Raw genomic sequence first — 19,194 nt, 5'->3', positions numbered from 1 at the left:
TATGTGGTTTGCGTCACTTTGTGTAGCTAAAGGATAGCGACTGAGGGTTTTCTTGTCATAAAAAAAAATTCGAATTCAAGCTTTGAATATGAAAGTTGGACTTTTCGATGCAAATTTGGATCAGTTAGCCCCTAATTGAGTACTGGACACGGATGAAAAACCAAACAAGAGATGTCCAAATTTGCCTAACTTTGCCAAATGGTCTATTTTTGTCAAATTTACTTTGCCCCAATCATTGGTCAGATTTACTTGGGGTGACCCCACAAAGGACACCTATTTAATTTTTTTATCTTGTTAACAAAAGTTCAACGAATTTACAGTTGTAACTGTATAGGTATCATTTCATTGAATTTATATTGTTACATAAGTATTTTATTGTATATCCTTAATGATTTAGATTGATTTGGCATATAAAAAATAAAAATAAAAATAAAAAAGTTGAAGAACATCAATGTTAGATCTTTTAGCTTGAAAAAAATTGTTGAAGAAGACAAAGTAAGTCTATTAATTTTTAGAAGTCTGAATTGAATCTAACAATTAAAAATTGATGAGATTGATATCAGGAGGTTGTATATCAAATAGAAAGTTTTAAATTAGTTGCAACAATATTATGTGTAATCATGTGATGTAATAATCGATAAAATAAATATAAATCCTTAAATACCAAGCTTAATCATAATAAAAAAAAAAAAAAAAAAAACTCCTCAGTTTCAATTTGTATAATACTCTTTTCTTTTTAGTCTGTTCTTAAAAAATAACATCGTTTCATATTTAATAATAATTAAGCAGCCACATAAATATCTATAATTTAATTTAGATTATAAATTTCTGAAAATCTTCTTTTTTCTATTAAATTTTGTGCCTAGTTAATTACTTGCTCCCATTTCAACATAAATGAACTTTTACAATGCGACACACCTGTAACACACCTCATAGCTCCTAACTAAGTTATGTTCATGATTCGAGACTTAGAAACCAAGACGGAAAGTGTTGGAATTGAGAATTTACCTTGGAACGGTAAAAGTACGTGTTACGTCAAAATGTACGGGTTGTACTTCTATGTACGGGCCGTACTTATAGGACGTACTTCACCAGGGAGAAAACAAAATCACTAGAATTTGGCATTCCAGGTATGGCCTGAATGTACGGGCCTACTTCTTGGTCGTACAATTTATACGGGACATACTTTAAAGTACGGGCCGTACTTTTCATCACGTACCTCACAGACTAAAAATCGTGGTTTCTGGAATTTGACACATGAGGTATGCCCAGATTGTACAGGACGTACAATATTGTACGGGCATACATACGTTGCCGGTACTTTCCCCGCTTCAGCAAATAGTATAAATTCGGGACTTCAGTTTTTAATCCCACTTTTCATATTCTCAACTCTCAAGCCCTAGCACGAAGTTTTTCTCCTCCTACCATCAAGATACACTAAGGTAAGCCTATTCCAGGCCTGTCAAGTGAATTCTAGCATGTATCCATGATTTCTAAACAAGAATCCATTGTTACTAACCTAGGGTTTTCAAGAAAACCCATCTAAAGGATTCAAGATTAAGGCTCCTGGATTCTTCTCCAAGTTCGGACCATTAGTTACAAGTTTTAGAGCATTAACAGGTATGCAGGGTTTATATCTACATGTGGAAACATCAACCCTAAGTATATGTACCATGATATCCCATGTTTGCTTTAATTGTTCGTTATTGTGTTCATAATATTCCTTTTTGGTTATTGAGAATCTGTCCGTAATCTATGAAGACACACACTTTGCATTCCATTGGTTTTAAATGCAAGATATGGACTTTTATGTTTATTTTCATGAACTTCTACATGCTTCCATGTTTTCATACAAGTTATACTGTATATCTTGTTATACTATATATCTATCTTCATGTTACAATACAATCACGAATCATGTTTATATAATTCATGGGCTACTAAGCCAATTATATCCATGTTCATATTTTGGGAGTTGCATAAATTACCGAGAAGGCTCAGACAACCAGCGTAGGATAAGGATCGCTCTGCCCAGTTAGGACGATTCCTTCATGTTACCCATTGCGGGTTATTGGATCCATTCATGTCATGTTCATATCTTGTACCCTGGCAAGGTACAGGATGGCTTAGTTGATCGGGCAGAAATAAGACGCCGCGTGCTTATGTGGTGGTTCCATGTCGGTTATATTAATGCTCTCCCATAGATATCTTTACAGACTTAAAATATCTTATTATACATATTCATGTCAGATGATATTCATGTTCATGTTCAACTTACATATACAATTTTAGTTTTAGTTCTGTTATTTCATGTGTCATGCTTATTTCATTCAGTTGCTTTACATACCAAAGACAATTCGAATGTACTGACGTCAACTTTTATTTGTCTGGGGGCTTGCATTTTACGCTGTAGATTTACAGGACGACGGATCAACGCGTTAGGACTTCGCACGTACCAGTTATTAGTAAGCCCCATCTCATTCGGGGTTTTATCTTTATTTATTTATTATCGATTATACGAAAGGTATGCCGGGCCTTATTAAATAAAACGCTTAAATAGCGCTAGACTCATCGTCAAATGGTTTCATAGACTATACTAGTTCAGTTATGTCATATCAAATATTCAGAGTCGTATAGCCAGTATTGGCTCAACATTTATCATTTAATTTCAGACTTATGATTACTTAACTTATGCTTCATTCTCACCATGCATGTTATAGTATATTCCGCATCATTACATGCCCCATATTGATTCAGCAAGCCATGTGGTTTGCTCGGTCACATGTAGCAAGACACCGAGTGCCGTATTACGTCCAGATCATGGTTCGGGACGTGACAACACCCCTTCAGAAAGCTTAAGAAAGTTAATTAATAACATTAATCAAAGAATAATTTGTTAATATTATCCTTTTACTTTCCCCAAATTTTTCTTAAAATTAAAAATAGTAAGTGTTGGCAGTCGAAAACCCTTTTTTTTAAAAAAAAAAAAAAAATAGTCAATATTATGAGCTGAAAAACCCATTGATTTCTTTTTACTGGGCTAAAAAGATTGTCCTAATCATTGTCGTGTGCTCAGACAATGTTACCAACTTTCTATTTTTAAATTTCTACGACCAACATATGACCAATGTTCCTTTTTTGGCCCCACTATACTTCAGCTACATTAACCACTTAATACGATGCCGTTACACTTTTCTTCCTAAAACCCCTAACCCATTTCCTCTAAAAAACAATTTTTTATTTTATTTCTTCCTTTCCTTCAAATCACCAAAACAAAAATGGTGTTCCACTTCAATCCAAATCCCCAATTCTTCACAAATTAGGGTTAGGGTTTTTTCTCATTCAAACATCACCCAAATATGGCTTCTGAACAAATAGGCGTTGTTTCAAATCCACAACTCGTTTTCCATAACAACACCACCACCTTCACCTGCGGCCCATCACCATCACCACAACCACAACCACAACCACATCCGGGTCGGGTCGGGTCTGTTACCGGTGACCCGGGCCCAAAAACGACCCGAGAACTTACTGGGTTTATAGATAAGTATGATAATCACAGCCATAATCATAACCATTACTTCATTAATCAGCAACCACAACAAGGTACTGATTTTCGAAGACAAATTTTTCGTGATTGGGATAATACGAAGGCACGTGGCGATGGATCGGATAATGATGATGATGATGATGATGATGTGGATGATGATGATGATGACGATGAGGATGAAGTTGAGGGGATTGTTACAGTTGAAAATACTAATAATAATAATAACAGCAGTGATAAAACTAATAGTAATAGTACTAGTACTAGTGAGAAAACAAAAAGCCTTTCTACATTTGGTAAGTTTTTTTTCTAACAATTTATTGTTGGCATAGGCCTTAACGGGCAACTAAACACTGAAAACTTTGAGAATGCACATCTAGACACCTCCAACTTGTCCCCAATGTGTCTCCTGGACACCCTTTGTCGGAAAATTACACTGTTTAGCTAGGTCAAATTTTTTAGTTTTATGCATATATTTACTATATGTTGACTCCCTTTATTTTTCTACGTGTGTCTACTTTTTTGTATTTTGACACACCTTATTAAAATTACTGGCTCCGTCACTGCCGATGTTGACGTGGCATGTAAATTTTGGAGGTGTTTAGATGATCATTTTGTAAGTTGGAGTGTTCAGCTGATAGTAGAAGTCAAGTTTAAGTGTCTATCTATGTATTCTGACTTTCTTGTTTTGGACTCCGACTAGTTTGGGATTGAAACATAGTTTTTGATTTGTTGAATAAGGTGTGAAGGAAGGGAATGTCGGGCAATCAGGAAATGAAGGCAGCATTGATGTGAGAAATGCGGTGACAATTGCTAGTGTTGGTGGGGACATGTATTATAATCAGTATTTGCAGGGACCGGAAGGGTCAAATGCAGGGCAAAAAGAAATGGGGTTTGAGAATGGGTGTGGGTTTAGTGGGAGAAAGGAAGGTTCTTTTTCAACTGAATCAGGAGAGTCCTTGAGAGTAATTCTCTCCGATCCAATTACGTAAGTTTTCTTGCTCTATAATCTGTTTTGGCTGTTCACTTGTTCTTCTTGTTTAGCTGCTGGACTTTCTAGATCTTAGTAAAACATAGATTGCGTTTTGATCCCTAGTTTTGCCTTAAAAGACAAGTTATATGGTATGGAATGAAATGGGCCCAAATAGAGCAAATTGAATATAGAAGAATCATTGATATAGGTGATGATCAAATAGTACCAGTTTCAAAAAAAAAAAAAAAAAAAAAAAAGATATAGGTGATGATCAAGCAATTTTGGATTGTGGCGCCGTTGGTAGATTGATTTACAAATTTGGTATTAATAAGATCACTTAAAGCTGTTTGCTTTCCTAGAGCTCTTTGTTTTGACTTCTGGATAAAGACAATTAGGGTGATCCCACATGGTGATTTATTTGCAAGGTCAAGTGACAACTGGATAAATGTGCAATTAGCATTTTATATGCTAGAGGTTGCTTTTAGGCGAATGCATTAAGCCATAGTAATGTGGAAGCAATTACAAGTAAAGTATGTATGAGAGCACATTGTTTTGGCTTTAATCAAGCGTGATCTTGCTTGAGAATAGAAGAGTATAGGTGCTTTCTCTACACTTGCTCTAGTTTCTCAGGTATACTGTAGGCGTGCTCTGCCGCTTCTTTTCTAGTTATAGGAAGAAAAGAAAAGGGCATTTGACGGGATAAAATGATATTGTAGGTGTTTGAACTTTGGAAATTATTTGATTGAGGTTGAAAAAAAGAGAGCCTTTCAAGTTGAAGTTGAAAAAAGGTATTTGGAATAATATACCTAGATGACTATTGTAAGGTTTGTTCAAAATCTGGGATGCTTGTCACTCTGCCAAATCAAAATTAAAAAAAATAAAATTGTATCCAAGGGTTCTAGCCTTGGTGGATAGAGTTAGTTGGTACTTGTTGCTGGTGGGAGGTGGCAGGTACCCAGTAAAATAGTCGAGGTGCGTGCAAGCTGACCAGGACACCACCGTTATTAAAAAAAGAAACAAAAACTAACCATTAGGTTTAACATTCTCTTTGTTTCATTTTGTGTGAACTTGTTTGATCTCACACGAAGTTTAAGAAAGAAAGACTTGAAACTTTTGGTCTTATATTAAGTCATGACATTCCTGTGGCTATAAAATCATGACAATTAGAATAAAATGAGAAGTTTATAGTTTATTATTATGTGTATAGAAATGTGTTATTCTTTTTTAGAACAAACTAAAACGGAAAACGTGCGTAAAATGGAACAACCGGAGTATGTAAATGTTAACTTTTACAAGGTTTTCCCCTTATTACATTAAAAGATTCTTCCGTATCACCATTGATCAACAAAGTGTTCTCTTCCCATAAAACAGCTGAGCTACGCTTTTACTTTTTTGTTCTTCTAATAGCTGTATAACTTTTAAGGGGTTCTATCTATTCTGGGTTACCAAGTGTAATGCATATAGTAGAGGTCATAATATTACCATAAAAAAGTTTAGATTTATGATTATTTGCTTCTCTAGTTTCTTTCCAATTTCCACACTTTATTTGCTGTTGTTGGTTCTTGTATTATTTCATTAATCCTAACTTAACATCACGTGCTCTTGTAGTCTCTTTCTATACGTTATTTGCTGTTATCTAGTTATGCTTTATTTTATCCATCTGGTTACTTGCATCACCACTTGACATCATGCTGCAAATTTCAGGGGAGCGCTTATGGATGATGCGATGATATTGCCTTGTGGGCATTCCTTTGGTAGTGGTGGAGTGCAGCATGTAATTAGAATGGTATGTTCTCTTGAAACAGTTTGTTACGAGCTTTCTTTGATACTTGCTTGATATTAATTGCATTTGCATCCAAACTTCTTTATATCTCTTTCCTTTGAGGCTTTTGATGTTCAATGCCGCTTAATCAACAAATTCTGTTTCAAGATGCATTAGATAGAGAGACTGACAACCTTATTCACTTAATATGAGAATATGTTCCTGATTCTGGGTTTGGTTGTGGTATTTATGCTTTTTGATTTAAGCTTCTCTCCACTTTCAGTTTAGGGAAACTGCACTGTATTTGACAACATAGTGTGATAACCAAGAAATTGCTTATGCTCTTATTTAGTTGGAGAGATGCAAATGTCAAAAATCAAATGCAGATGCCTCTAAATTAAGATTTGACATTGATAGAACCAACTATTCTGAAACAACATCGCCTGCAAAAGCTCTATATAGATATTGCATGCTTACTCTGTCTTGTTCCTCTTGTCAAACAAACATATTTACAATAATCCTCTGTTTGCACAGTCATTTGATGTAGTTGGACAAAATATTAATGAAGTCTTAAAGTGTTTATCTTTTTACCTTAGTAGGTCTAGTTATGACATTCGATGATACTTAATGAATGTATGATTTCACATAAATGCAAGAGAGAGAAAATTTTCATTTGCCTTTTCTCCTTTTGTTAAAACTTAGTCTTTCCTTCTACATTTGCATAGGAAGTTATCTTCTTGCGCTAGGTCCTAGAAAGAGAATATAAATCTCTGGTGACATTAGTCTGCGTCCCACTGGACTATAGTCCTAAAGTAAGTTTATAATTAGCGTTTATGGTGTATTTTCAGAAAGCTTGCTGTATCTGTTCCCAGGCAGTGTCTGAAGAATCAGTGGCGCCAAATTTATGTAAGTATATGTTCTGTACTTCTGGTAGATAGTATACCATTTCCTCTGGTTTTTCTAGTACTTGATAATTCTATCTGGTGAATGCCAGTACATTTTCAAATGTCTGCTGCCGTATAGAGATATTGCTAGGGGTGTTGATAATTCGGTTTAAACCCCAATTACCTAATCAAACCAAAAATTCCAGTCTTTTGGTCTGGCAATTTAGTACTCCCTTCGTCCCAATTTATGTGGCACCATTTGACTACGCACTGGGATTAAGAAAGAAAGGAAGACTTTTCAAACTTGAAGTAGCAAATTTAATCTCTCATAGCAGACTGAGGATATTAACAATCCACATGCTTTCGGCTGTAGCTTCAAATTCTATCCTTTGTTAGAGCTAGAAGGGCTTCCAAACTCATTGCATTAACTTGTCAAAAAGTAAATATGTATTAAATCAACTGGATAAGTTTTCTTTCTAACGCCCTTAGGGCTTTGGTCTGGTAAGAGCACAATGCGTGATGTGTGGGTTAGACGCATGTCATGGGTTTGAGCTCTACCGTAGGCAAAATCCTGATATCCAAATGGAGAAGGATAAAGGGGTGGGCCCAATATCCTCCGAGTTTCGAACCATGTGCCACTGACCCTTGGAGATTTCTCGGTTATAAAAGAAGTCTTATCTTCTAGCAGCAGAAAGTTATGAGCTAGTCCTATCATAATTTTATGATCCTAGTTTTACACTCTTTTTTGAACTTCTGTCAATCCTTTCTGTACGCGGAACAACATAAATCAATTCTTTATGTGCTTCATTGGTCCTTTCTGCATTTTGAAGTTGTGAGATGAGGCTGAGAGAAAGTTCATACAGTTCTACTTATCTCAGTTCTTCTGTTTGCCTTTCCATATGTGTGTAGCTCTTCGAGATACAGTTCAAGCATTCCGCCGAGAAGAGGAGTCACAGCTTAATCGTTCTTTAAAAAGGAGAAGGGAGAGATATGACCAGGTTTGCCACTTTCATATTTTAAACTATTCCAATACCTGAAATAAGGTGGAAATAACGCTGACCATTGTTTAATTTAGACTACAGAAAGAAAAATTAGGGGGAGTTGTATCTGATTGTACCCTAAGGTTTTCATATCATATCTCTATGCAGGATAGAGGTCCCTTTGGTGATCCAGCACTTTCGGATCATCTAAGAGGAAGAGGTGTTCAGTTTCCATTCGCTGTGACAGACAGGGTCATTATAAAGGTTCCTCCAGTTATATCTGAATATCAATTACATTTGCTGCTGGCTTTGAATGGGCTATCTAATTAAAATTATTAATCAACTAGGGTAATAAAAGGACACCTCAGCGTTTTGTGGGTCGTGAGGCTGTTGTTACCACTCAGTGCTTGAATGGATGGTACATCTCTTTCTTTACATTATTTGGTTTCTTGAATTTCGTTTCATCCTTTTTGACTTCTCAAAGCAATTCACCATATTTTGGTAAAAGTCCACGGAAATATCCTTTGTGCTAATGCTCTCGACATTTGAATTATATATATCTGTTAAGCCTAAAAGGTTACAGTCTTCATAACAACGTGCTTTTGGTTCACTGGTAATAGCGTAGAGCTTGAGCTTAGTTCATAACCACTCAGTGCATGGCTCATGTACAGTTGAGGGGAAAGATTTGATCCATCAGAAATGGTTCTGAGTGCATGCACATAACTTCGTACACAAGTCAAACTTGCAAGGTTGACATATTTCGTTCTATTGCGTCCAAATCTCTGGCCTTGATAACTCTTACTTTGTTTTAGAAGTTTATTAAAAATGTATCTTCAGCTCATTTAGGTTCCGGACCTTCTACTTTTTCAAAGAAAAGGAGGAAAAGGTTAATCTTAGGTTTGTTGCACTTTGACTCAGATTTTTGACACATTGTCTTCATAGAACTGTCAGAGAGGCTTCTGAGTTTTGCCTACCGAGTGCACTGCTGAATGCAGCTTATTCAACTCTTTCGTTCTTTCCTCTTTTCTTTGTGGGATATATCATCTGGATTTGCGTCTATATATAATCAATGTTGCGAATTTGCTTGTCATCTTGCAGTATTGATAAAATTCTTCGTATTAGATGTGTAACGGTATTCTGTAGTATGAGGAAGACAGTTCTTTGTTCAACCTTTGTTAGTACTGAGAAGTTATTACCTCTCTTATAATGAATGTTTCATATTCCTTATGTCACATTAAAACAAACACTGGTCAAAATGTTCTTAAAGACTCCAACCTCTAATGACTCATTTTACCTGTGAGGAATGACTCTTTATTTGGATGTACACTTGTGCAGGTACGTTGTAAAGACATTAGATAATGCTGAGAGTGTAAAGTTGCAATATCGCTCCCTAGCCAAGGTTTCAGATAATTTATCAATCCAGCCTATATCAAGTAAGACGGTAGCCAATTGGTTGTAGAATTCCATTCAGCAGAATGAGATCATGACTCTCTCGTCCTAACTTACTGCACATATGCCACGTTTGATACATATAATCCAACTAGAACAAGCATTGAGTTTTTTTTTTTTTTCAGCTGTAATCCAGATCTTGTATCTGTTCACGTGATTCTCAGGCTTAGGTGTTGTATATTGTAGAGGTTTTCTTGTAGCACTACAGTGTTGAGATGAAATTAGATATATGAACTACAGAGCCGCACTTATTTAAAATAAATGAATTATAGAGAGTCATTTCCGCAGATTCAGTGCATTACCTTCTGAACGTCGTTACGCTGGGTTCTGTGCATATGATAATGCCAAATATGATTTGATTGAATTTGAAACGTGCATGATGCCGGGGGCAAACTAGCCAGGCAACAATGACACTACCCCCAGAATGGGGGTGACTAGGTAAACAACTAAGGTGTGGCCTAACGGTCAATGAAGTGGGTGAAATACATTTGAGATCGTGTTTCAAATTTTCAACACAGACGAAACAAAGCCAGATGATTTCTTTCATATGCCTAAGCCTTGGTGGACAAAGTTATCTAGTTCTTGTGTTGGTTGAAGACTGGAAAGTGACAGGTACCTCGTGGAATAGTCGAGGCGTGCACAATATGGCCGTGACACCACTATTATAAAAATGTATTTATAAAAGATCTTGGTAAATATGTTTTGTACTTGAGATACAAGGTGCTAAAGTTTAATATCCGATACTTTATACTGAACTATTTCCAGTTTTAAGCATCAAAAAGTTCAATTTTTCATCATTTGTGCTCAAGTTTTTTGAAACTGGAAATATTTTTTTGAAACTGGAACAGATAAGCTCATTTGTGCTCAAGTTTGAGTGGTAAGATAGAGGTCCTTGAATAATTATTACTTATAAGGTGCTGGGTTAAGTTTCCCCTTGTTTGCAGGATTAGAGTTTTTTTCCTTTTTCTTTTTCCTCCTCATCTGTATACCTCTGTCAATTGCTTGATTTAGCTTGTGTTCTTCCAATTACTTTGATTTTGGTTTTATTTGATTCAATTTCTCATTTTCACCATGATTTTCCGAATGATAGATGAGTGTATATCCATCAGTCTAAAAAAGGCAAATGAACAAAAAGAATTGTTGATTTTCCTACTTTTCCTAAGAATTTTTCTTCTAAAAATCATTATGTATATATACAATTTGGCAGAATGTAATACAAAGTAAATATCAATTTGAGATCGCAAGTAAACTCTTAAATCACCGTAATCTTACACCCAAATTCACTTAGAAGTCGAATTATGACAATAGGTTCTGACCATTTGGACAAAATCTTGTGTACGCCACCCAAAGCATGAACTACCTGTGAGCCTTTTAAAACACGTTCAGAACGAGGACGTTACAAGCAGAACAAACCAATTGTATAATTTTTCACGTTTCATTTCTTCAAATTGTGATCTATTGACCATTGAACTGTTTATTGAGCCATTGGGGTTCACAAGAATGATTTTTCTCACAACCAACAACCTTTAAACTGTTTCAAAGTACTCTCCCTAAAATTAGTAACTCTTACTAAACAAAAATGTGTGCAAAATAAACCCATTCCTCTGCCAGCTCTAACTCTGCTAGTCTTCAACAAATAACAAGCTGGTCCAAATTCAACTCCTTTCCCTTGTACAACTACTCCCCAAGATTTAGTCAATCCTTCCTCTGACTCTTCTACTGAATTTTCATTCAATTCTTCAAGTTCCTCATCACCAAGTTCATCAACAAATATAAGTCCATCTGGGGTTCTTGTTTTTCCACTTTCCCATTCACTTTTCATTATTGGCCATTTCTCCACCACGGCTCTTTCTGTTTTGATCTGTGGTGGTCTTTCTTGGCCTTTGTCATTCTCTTTCGCGTAGATGTGAACGAAAAGTGGTGCTTGCTTCAAATTCTTTACAATGTCCACCATTGACACCTTCATCCACTCATCGAGATTTCTTGATAATATTGTTGCTTCCTTTTTTGGATCATTTTTCACGACTCTATGTGAGGGTAGCGGATTTGATAGAGAAAGAGAAGCACAAACACCAAGAGGCTTCCTTTGCATCATATCATTCTTGTGCATAGGAACTGTTAATCTTCTCTGTGTCGTTCCAATTTTATCGAATGTTCCCGGAGGGACACTGGGATTTATGCGTAAGGATGCCATTTCGAGAGTAAATGTCAGATATTTTTGGGAAAATTGTCACTCTTACCGGGGAATTATTATATTTCCCCGGAATGATTTTTTTTATTTGTTGTTGTTGAGGGAATTGAGGAGTGAGATTTGAATAGAAATATGTTCTTGTGGTATGGGTGGCCTATAAAAGGTGACATGTGCATGGAATGAGCCGTTTGAGCAAAGGCACAAGCAAGGAATGGGTTGAGTGATAAAGGCACACGTCTTACGTTTGACATGTAACACTTGAGACCAATCATATTTGTTTTTTTTGGTGCTGAGGTAGCACCTATTATATTGTGGCACGTTTATGAAAGATGAGACACGCTTATCACAAATTCTCTGTTTAGGGGTTGGGGTTTGGGAGGTGGAGTGGGGAGTGGGCATGGTTGTTTTTTGAAAACAATGGAAAAATTAATAAATTACTTAAAATCTTTCATATCATACATGGCTTGAATCAATAAAGAGAGAGAATTTTATTTTTTCAGCGTAGAATTCCAGGTTACCAAATCTTCTTCGTGTTTGTAACCTTTATTTTTGGTAAACAATCTTGCACATTTATTTGTTTTCAGCCAAATATGTATTATAGTGGTCTTTCAAGTAAATACTTATGGTCTTTAATAATAGTCTTAAGAGGATGATATATCCTTACCGGGCGGACCTACTCTATTAGGAGAGGGGGTACGTACCCCCGTTAAGTTCGGAAAAAACTTTGTATATATATCTTAAATATCTATCACATATTTAAAAAGACCCCTCTAACATAATCGTCGGGCTGACACATTTGATTAGTGTGCCCTCAGGCCAGGCCCCTGATCTCGGCCGCAACCCGAGTTCAATTCTGGGCTACAACATTTTTTTTTTTTTTTGCTTGCATTTTTGTTTTCATTGGACAATTGAAAAAAATGCATAAAAAAGAAAGGTGTTGTGGCGAATTTTGAACATGCAACCTATCGCATGAAAAGGGGTGCCCAAACCACCAGTCCGCAGAACAAGTTTCATGCAGATGTACCATTTAATTACACCACTGTTTATTTGTTTAGTATATCGGTTCTATCGGTGTTTTAATAAAATTTCAGACAAGGCGGTGTTACGTGACATCTCTTCGATTAACGTGCATCTGCCTTTGGTGGTGTCCCCAGCATCTTTAAATCCGGATCTGTTATCCTTATATCCACCACTTCTAGTTCTGGACAATTGTACCTTTGGTCCCTAGAATAATATACTTTAACAAATTTAACCAACTTTTAACTCTAAACAAGGAGCGAAAATACCAAGATAATTGTCTTGAGCATAAACGAAGATCATGCCCATGGTTTAATACTTTAATTTGTCTGTGGAAGTACCAATTGCGATATTTCTATTATTTAACTGTAGATATGTTATCGATTTCACGAGGATCAAAATTTAATTTTACCAATAACTACGAAAACAAATGTTTAATTGTTACCTCATAGAAGGAAAAAAAGTTGGGTCATTTGCATTTTTGTCCTTATTTTTTGTCGGTCTTTAATTTTTGTCTCTCAAGCCAAATAACTTTTTCTCGGGGCATAACTTTATATTTTTCGCGTCATCATACCCAACAAGTTATGCCTTTGTCCTTACAAAATTTATACCGCTATACTCAGTGGCGGGGCCAAAATTTTCACTAAGGGGGTCAAAATATAAAAAGTAAACATATGAAGAAGCCGCAAGCGGGTTCAACACGGGCAATTTGCATGATTTCCCTTCTTTGGGGGTGGTCTTTAATTTTTGCCCCTCAAATTGTTGGTCTTTAATTTTGCGCACATGTTAAAAAAATACCACGAGGTTACTGGGTTTGAACCCCGGCTTAGTCATAAAAATAAAAATAAAAATTCGTAAGGTAAAGCTACGAAAGAGTACGCATATGCGGCGGACTTCGCCTTAGGTATAACTAAATGTACGCATATGACGGACTTTTGCCTTATGAAGCGGGCGGTAGTTATGCCTTAAAAGCGTCACGCGTAAAATGGACTTTAGTTATGCCTTAAGATAAATCCTGCCGCATAATGCAGACTTTTTACAAAGTCTTGCCTTGCGAAATAATTTTTTTTTTTTAATTGAGCGAGGGTTCGAACCCAGAACCTAGGGGTATTTTCAGCTACCTTTTTAAGCGAAGGGCAAAAATTAAAGACCAACAATTTGAGGGCCAAAAATTAAAGACCAATGCCTTTGAAGGACAATCCGTGCAAAAAAAAAAAAAAAAAAAACTTCAACATCAACTATATATACATAAAAAAATAATTTTAACCTGTATAAATAATATTTTTTTTCCAGTCGAACAGGGTCGAGATGAATCTCTCGGCCCTATGTGGTCCGCCCCTGGCTATGCATACCAACATATTTGAAGGGAAAATCGTGCAATTTCTTCAAAATAGCTAGCATGTTACTTGGACATAATTACCAAAAAAAAAAAATGTTACTTGGACATGCTAGGCCCAAGTATTGCTTAATTGGATTGCCCACATTTAATGAGTCCAAACAAATTCTTGAGACCATGTGATGATATGTCGACTATTTTGACTGATCAGTAATAAATATTTTAAAGTACTTTATAATAATTAATGGCAGAGGTTTTCAATGAGACAACAGGGCCTAAAGTTGGTTGGTGAAAGGAGTGGTGGTTATGCAACACGAGACGAAAGCAATTTTTTTCCTTTTTTTTCTTTGAGCTAATTTATAAAAGGTAGGGTATACTACTAGTAAGTTCATGATGAAACATTTATATGAATGAGGAAATAATCCTTGATAATTCATGATCAAAATTTTATATAAATAATGACATAATCCTTGATAATTACGTGCACGATTGAGCTCATTCTTTTGCAAGAATAGAAACAAGAGTACAAAAAGACAAAAGAGATGAAAAGTTTGTTAAAGTTTTGGCTTTTATTTTTAAGCACATTAATGTAGAATTATAATTTCATATTAGAATTATGCAACTAATATATAGAGGAAAGGATAGGAAAGAAAAAATTGACGTTGTTTGGAGGATATAAGTAATTTTCTAACCCATTAATTACATCTAGTGGCAGAGCCAGGAATCATATTAAGTGGTGTCAAAATATATAGATACGTCGCAACGCAAGTTTGAATACGCGAACTTAGGGACTTTTTGCAACCCCTTAACTGCTGCGCTAAGCCTTTAACTTGTGTTAAGGGGTGTCAATACTAGGATACAGTGTCGTCAATACTAGTATACATACCTATAAAATCAAAATTTCACCTATCTATATAATGTAATTTTCCGGCGAAGGGGTGTCGCTTGACACCTCTCGGGCAAGCGTAGCTCCGCTCTGATTACACCGAAAACAATTGTTCAGAATTGGTAGAAATATTTAAAACGTCCATGCATTTTCAAGACAATTACTATATGTATATTAATAAGTGTTAAATGGTTATACGGTTTGTGCAACACAAAATGTTTTTCATGAAAACAGTTTTGCTATGAGGCAATCATTCATAAAACAATAATTTTTGAAAAAACATTTTATGAATCTTCTTCCGCATCCAGTTGGTTGTGCTAGAAGTACATGAGAATAATTCTTAATATCGACACTTATTGTTTAGTGGTATCGATGAAAATCTTCCGATACAATATGTGTATTAGTTCAATTTTCATTGTCTGCCTTCCTTCTTTCTATTCATGGTCACCAATGTAATAAACTTTTTGTTTTTTCTAAAATAGAAGAGTTTTAACCAATTATCCCAAGTTTAAAGATTGATGTGACTAAGAATTAACTAAAAAATAAATAAATGTTCTAAATCTTACAAATTCACAACGTCCTTTCCAATTACTCGTGCCAAACTTACTTTCTCTTAACAAAAAAAATGTCGACTCGTACCTAACAAGTCCCATTGCTGGAAGGTAGACTGAGTGGTAGCTAATAGTTCTCCAATAAATATTTTCCTTTTTATATATATTCCACATAACCTTAAACAACAACAGACTTACTTTCAAATTTTAAGTCCACTCTCAAACTCTCCAAGTTTTCTCAATCCAAGTTCAAGAGTAAGCTATTTTTTTCTTTTTATTTTATTCCTTCTGTGTTTGATTGTAATTTCTTATTTATTAAGTGTAAAAAAAGATTCTTGATTAATCTTGTACAAAATGTTTAACTTTTTTGTGTGTAGTGGGAAAGAATGAAGTGATGGTGGATGAAATCCCTTTTCCTTCCGAGTTCATGATTAATACTAAGCTTTTACCTTTGATGGGTCACGGTACAATATCTTTTACCAAATCTTCTTGATTTTTATCTCTTCATTTTACTGCTGCATGGCCAATATTGGCCATTACCTATCACTACAAAAAAATGGGAATTTGAGGAGGTTGAAAGTTGCAATTCGGGGAGGTTTTACCTTCTTCTAGCAACTAGTGGAGGCTAAAACCTCTGCGAATTGCAACTTTCAACCTCCGCAAATTACTCATTTTTTTGTAGTGAATATGTCGGGTCATAGCAAAAAAAATGTTGTGTACGAAGGCAGATTCAGAATTTTGAGTTTATGAGTTCTAATTCTAGAAAGGACAACATATTGAATTCTGGAAAGATTATTCACAGAGGCGAATTCAGAATCTGAAGTTTATGAATTCGTTCAACGATTTCAAGTTAATATACAATAATAACTAGGTTTACAATCAAATATAATTATAAAAATTTAATAAATATTTTAATGCATATATAGAGTTTGAGCAAAAGCTACTATATTTCTGTGAACCCGTACGTGACATGCTGGATCCACCCTTGATGATTCATACTTACTATGTAGATTCCTTAGCACAAATACAAAATTTTGATCAAAATTACTGAGAATGCCGAATTATAGCTGAAATTCCCGCTCCGCACTCCCTGACTGTATATTTGTTGAATTGTTAAAATGTTAGATAACTTAAAATTTTGTATCGTATTAAAAAAGAATTCCTTTTGTATAGTTTAGTAAACATGTTCTTGTTTTCCCTTATTCTCCATTCCCCACACACCCCACACCCCCACCCCACCCACCTCCCCTACCCCACCTTCTCTATATACATACTCCCCTGTTTCAATTTATTTGAATCTATTTAATCTTTTTTTGGCCGCGCTAAATGAATGACCTCTTTCCAATTTGAAACAAATTCACTTTATGAATGATTTACAACACACAAATTTTAAGGCTTATTTTGAACCTTACACAGTTTCAAAAGTCTTCCTCTTTTCTTAAATGTGAATGCATTAAAAATGGGTTCATATAAATTGAAACGGAGGGAGTATATTTTTTGGTCTGAGTTTAATTAATATACGCTGACTATAAAAAAAATATTTACGCTATCAGTGAATTTTAACATATAGTAGCAGAGTACCTTTTTTTTTTTCCAGGTTATTAATCTCACTGTTTCGAAATGTTTTGTCAGGAATAACTGACATAGAGATACACTTTCTCCAAATTAAATTCACTGCAATTGGAGTTTACTTGGACCCAGAAATTGTGTCTCATTTGCAGCAGTGGAAGGGCAAAACAGGAGCTGAGCTAACTGAAAATGATGAATTCTTTGAAGCAATTGTTAATGGTAATTAAAACCTCACTAATCACTAGACATTCTTATTTTTATACAGTTATTTAAGGAGTACATTACTCACATGGTCACTTAACTATCCGAAATTATCTAGTAAAGCCATTTTAAAAAAAAAATTATTTTATTACATGGGAGTAGGGGAAGGGGGAATGCGGGAGGGGATTACAATGTGGGGATTTGAACCCTCACCAACAAAGTGAAAGTTCAGGTAGCCAACCAACTGAGCTACTAGATCCCTACTCTAGTAAAGCCATTTTTCTTTGTTTGTACCAAAAAAATCACTTAACTATTCGTATAGCATGCACTCAGAAAGTCACTCGACTGACCAAATACCTATTAAAGGATGAAATAGGTATTTGGACAATTGAGTAACCTTCTGAGTGCTATATGCGTAGTTAACTGACTTTCCTATTACAAATAAACAGCATGACTTTAGTAGGTGATTTCGGATAGCTATGTGACCATTTGAGTAATGACTTGTAGTTCACAGTACAGAAAAAATAGATTCGTTGTTCTAAATTTGCAGCTCCAGTGGATAAGTTCTTGAGAGTAGTAGTGATTAAAGAGATCAAAGGTTCACAGTATGGGGTGCAGCTAGAGAGCGCCATACGCGATCGTTTAGCAGAAGTCGATAAATATGAAGAAGAAGAAGAAGAAGCACTCGAAAAAATTGTTGAATTTTTCCAGTCTAAGTATTTCAAGAAAGACTCTGTAATAACATATTCTTTCCCAGCTACTTCTGCCACTGCAAAGGTAACACTTATCCCTAACAAGTTTGATTATAAGATAAGAATTTCCAAAAGGTTTAGCTTATTAAAAGTAACTGATAAGCATCAAGTGTTATATAATATTTTTAGGGGCTGAAACTGATGCTAATAGTTGTGTGTTTGAAAAAAAAAGTGTTGATAAGTATTTTTTTTCTATTAAAATGTCCTTAAATCTATTTACATAAAATATAGATTTAAAAGTATTTTTACATGAAAGAGGACGAATTGCGAAAATAAAACAGAGAGATAATTAGAAGTTATGTTTTAGGAAGAGTATTTCAGAGCTGACAAGAAATATCAGGGACCGTAAAATATTGGTCAAACCAGAAGTGCTTAGTAGCTGCAAAATCATAAGATGTGGTTGACCAACTTATTATTTTTGATTAATTTTGGGTTATAAGCGCTTGAGTTATAAATACTTTTGATATGTGCCAAACACATAAGTAAGTCAAAATGTACTTATAAGCTATTTTGATCAGCTTATAAGCTCACCCAAACACCCTCTTAATAATGTCCTTTTTCTGATGTTTGCCTATGACTTTTAACAGATTTCATCCACCATAGAAGGTAAGGAAGACTCAGAAATTGAAGTGACAAATGCAAATGTTGTAGAGATGATTAAGAAATGGTACTTAGGTGGAAGCAGGGGAGTGTCACCTACAACTATTTCTTCCTTGGCCAACAACCTTTCTGCTGAATTGTCTAAATAAAGACATTATGTTTATGTTGTTGTCTTGATTTGTTATTTTGGTCTTGTTGGCTTTTGCATTTAGCCTATAGTGGAAGACCTTTTGTTTCAAGATTTGTGTTTGAAATTAATAAAGTAGAAGTTTATTTAGCTTTGTTTGCAATATTTCTTGTTTTCCTTGTTAGTCTTAAATTGTTTAAGGGTGCTAGTTTTCTTAGTCTGTTTTCGTTAGCTGATTAATGAAAAACTTCAGCACTTTTAGGTTTTAAAGCTGATTTTATAAATTAGTACTTGCGTACTTGCATAGAATTATTGAATTTGATAATAAGCAACTAGCGTTTGATTAAAAAAAAATTAAAATGATTGAAA

At 35.1% G+C, this 19,194-nt stretch overlaps 3 protein-coding genes and 1 non-coding gene across 4 annotated transcripts; 2 read left to right on the top strand and 2 right to left on the bottom strand.

The window, feature by feature from the left end:
- Positions 1–3,272: 3,272 nt before the first annotated feature.
- LOC132068409 (U-box domain-containing protein 62) lies at positions 3,273–9,889 on the top strand. The gene is made up of 8 exons (XM_059461981.1): positions 3,273–3,843; positions 4,289–4,535; positions 6,225–6,306; positions 7,131–7,188; positions 8,076–8,164; positions 8,315–8,410; positions 8,494–8,564; positions 9,482–9,889. Exons 1-8 carry the CDS (start codon positions 3,360–3,362, stop codon positions 9,603–9,605), a joined length of 1,251 nt encoding a protein of 416 aa, XP_059317964.1. The 5' UTR covers positions 3,273–3,359; the 3' UTR covers positions 9,606–9,889.
- A 1,216-nt stretch (positions 9,890–11,105) lies between these two features.
- On the bottom strand, positions 11,106–11,789 carry LOC132066337 (uncharacterized). Its single transcript, XM_059459663.1, has one exon. The coding sequence runs from the start codon at positions 11,787–11,789 to the stop codon at positions 11,106–11,108; it is 684 nt and encodes a 227-aa protein (XP_059315646.1).
- Positions 11,661–11,762, bottom strand: LOC132069035 (U6 spliceosomal RNA). Its single transcript, XR_009417606.1, has one exon. It is a non-coding gene; the product is annotated as a U6 spliceosomal RNA (small nuclear RNA).
- A 4,102-nt stretch (positions 11,790–15,891) lies between the features above and the next one.
- LOC132068408 (chalcone isomerase-like protein 2) lies at positions 15,892–18,975 on the top strand. Its single transcript, XM_059461980.1, has 4 exons — positions 15,892–16,040; positions 17,209–17,364; positions 17,897–18,123; positions 18,686–18,975. Exons 1-4 carry the CDS (start codon positions 15,971–15,973, stop codon positions 18,845–18,847), a joined length of 615 nt encoding a protein of 204 aa, XP_059317963.1. The 5' UTR covers positions 15,892–15,970; the 3' UTR covers positions 18,848–18,975.
- Positions 18,976–19,194: the final 219 nt, after the last annotated feature.

The sequence above is a fragment of the Lycium ferocissimum genome, chromosome 8 (genome assembly GCF_029784015.1).
Source record: "Lycium ferocissimum isolate CSIRO_LF1 chromosome 8, AGI_CSIRO_Lferr_CH_V1, whole genome shotgun sequence".
NCBI lineage: Eukaryota > Viridiplantae > Streptophyta > Magnoliopsida > Solanales > Solanaceae > Lycium > Lycium ferocissimum.
Note: the sequence above shows the minus strand (reverse complement) of the source record. Positions and strands in the feature narration are given on the sequence as shown.

Bases quoted from the DNA above. Each gene is read 5' to 3' on its own strand.
- LOC132068408 (XM_059461980.1), top strand. From the start codon at position 15,971: ATGGTGGATGAAATCCCTTTTCCTTCCGAGTTCATGATTAATACTAAG. The intron at 16,041-17,208 runs GTACAATATCTT...ATGTTTTGTCAG, and splicing joins TTTACCTTTGATGGGTCACG to GAATAACTGACATAGAGATA. The intron at 18,124-18,685 runs GTAACACTTATC...GACTTTTAACAG, and splicing joins CTACTTCTGCCACTGCAAAG to ATTTCATCCACCATAGAAGG.
- LOC132068409 (XM_059461981.1), top strand. From the start codon at position 3,360: ATGGCTTCTGAACAAATAGGCGTTGTTTCAAATCCACAACTCGTTTTC. The intron at 6,307-7,130 runs GTATGTTCTCTT...GTGTATTTTCAG, and splicing joins TGCAGCATGTAATTAGAATG to AAAGCTTGCTGTATCTGTTC. The intron at 8,165-8,314 runs GTTTGCCACTTT...ATCTCTATGCAG, and splicing joins GAAGGGAGAGATATGACCAG to GATAGAGGTCCCTTTGGTGA.
- LOC132066337 (XM_059459663.1), bottom strand. From the start codon at position 11,789: ATGGCATCCTTACGCATAAATCCCAGTGTCCCTCCGGGAACATTCGAT.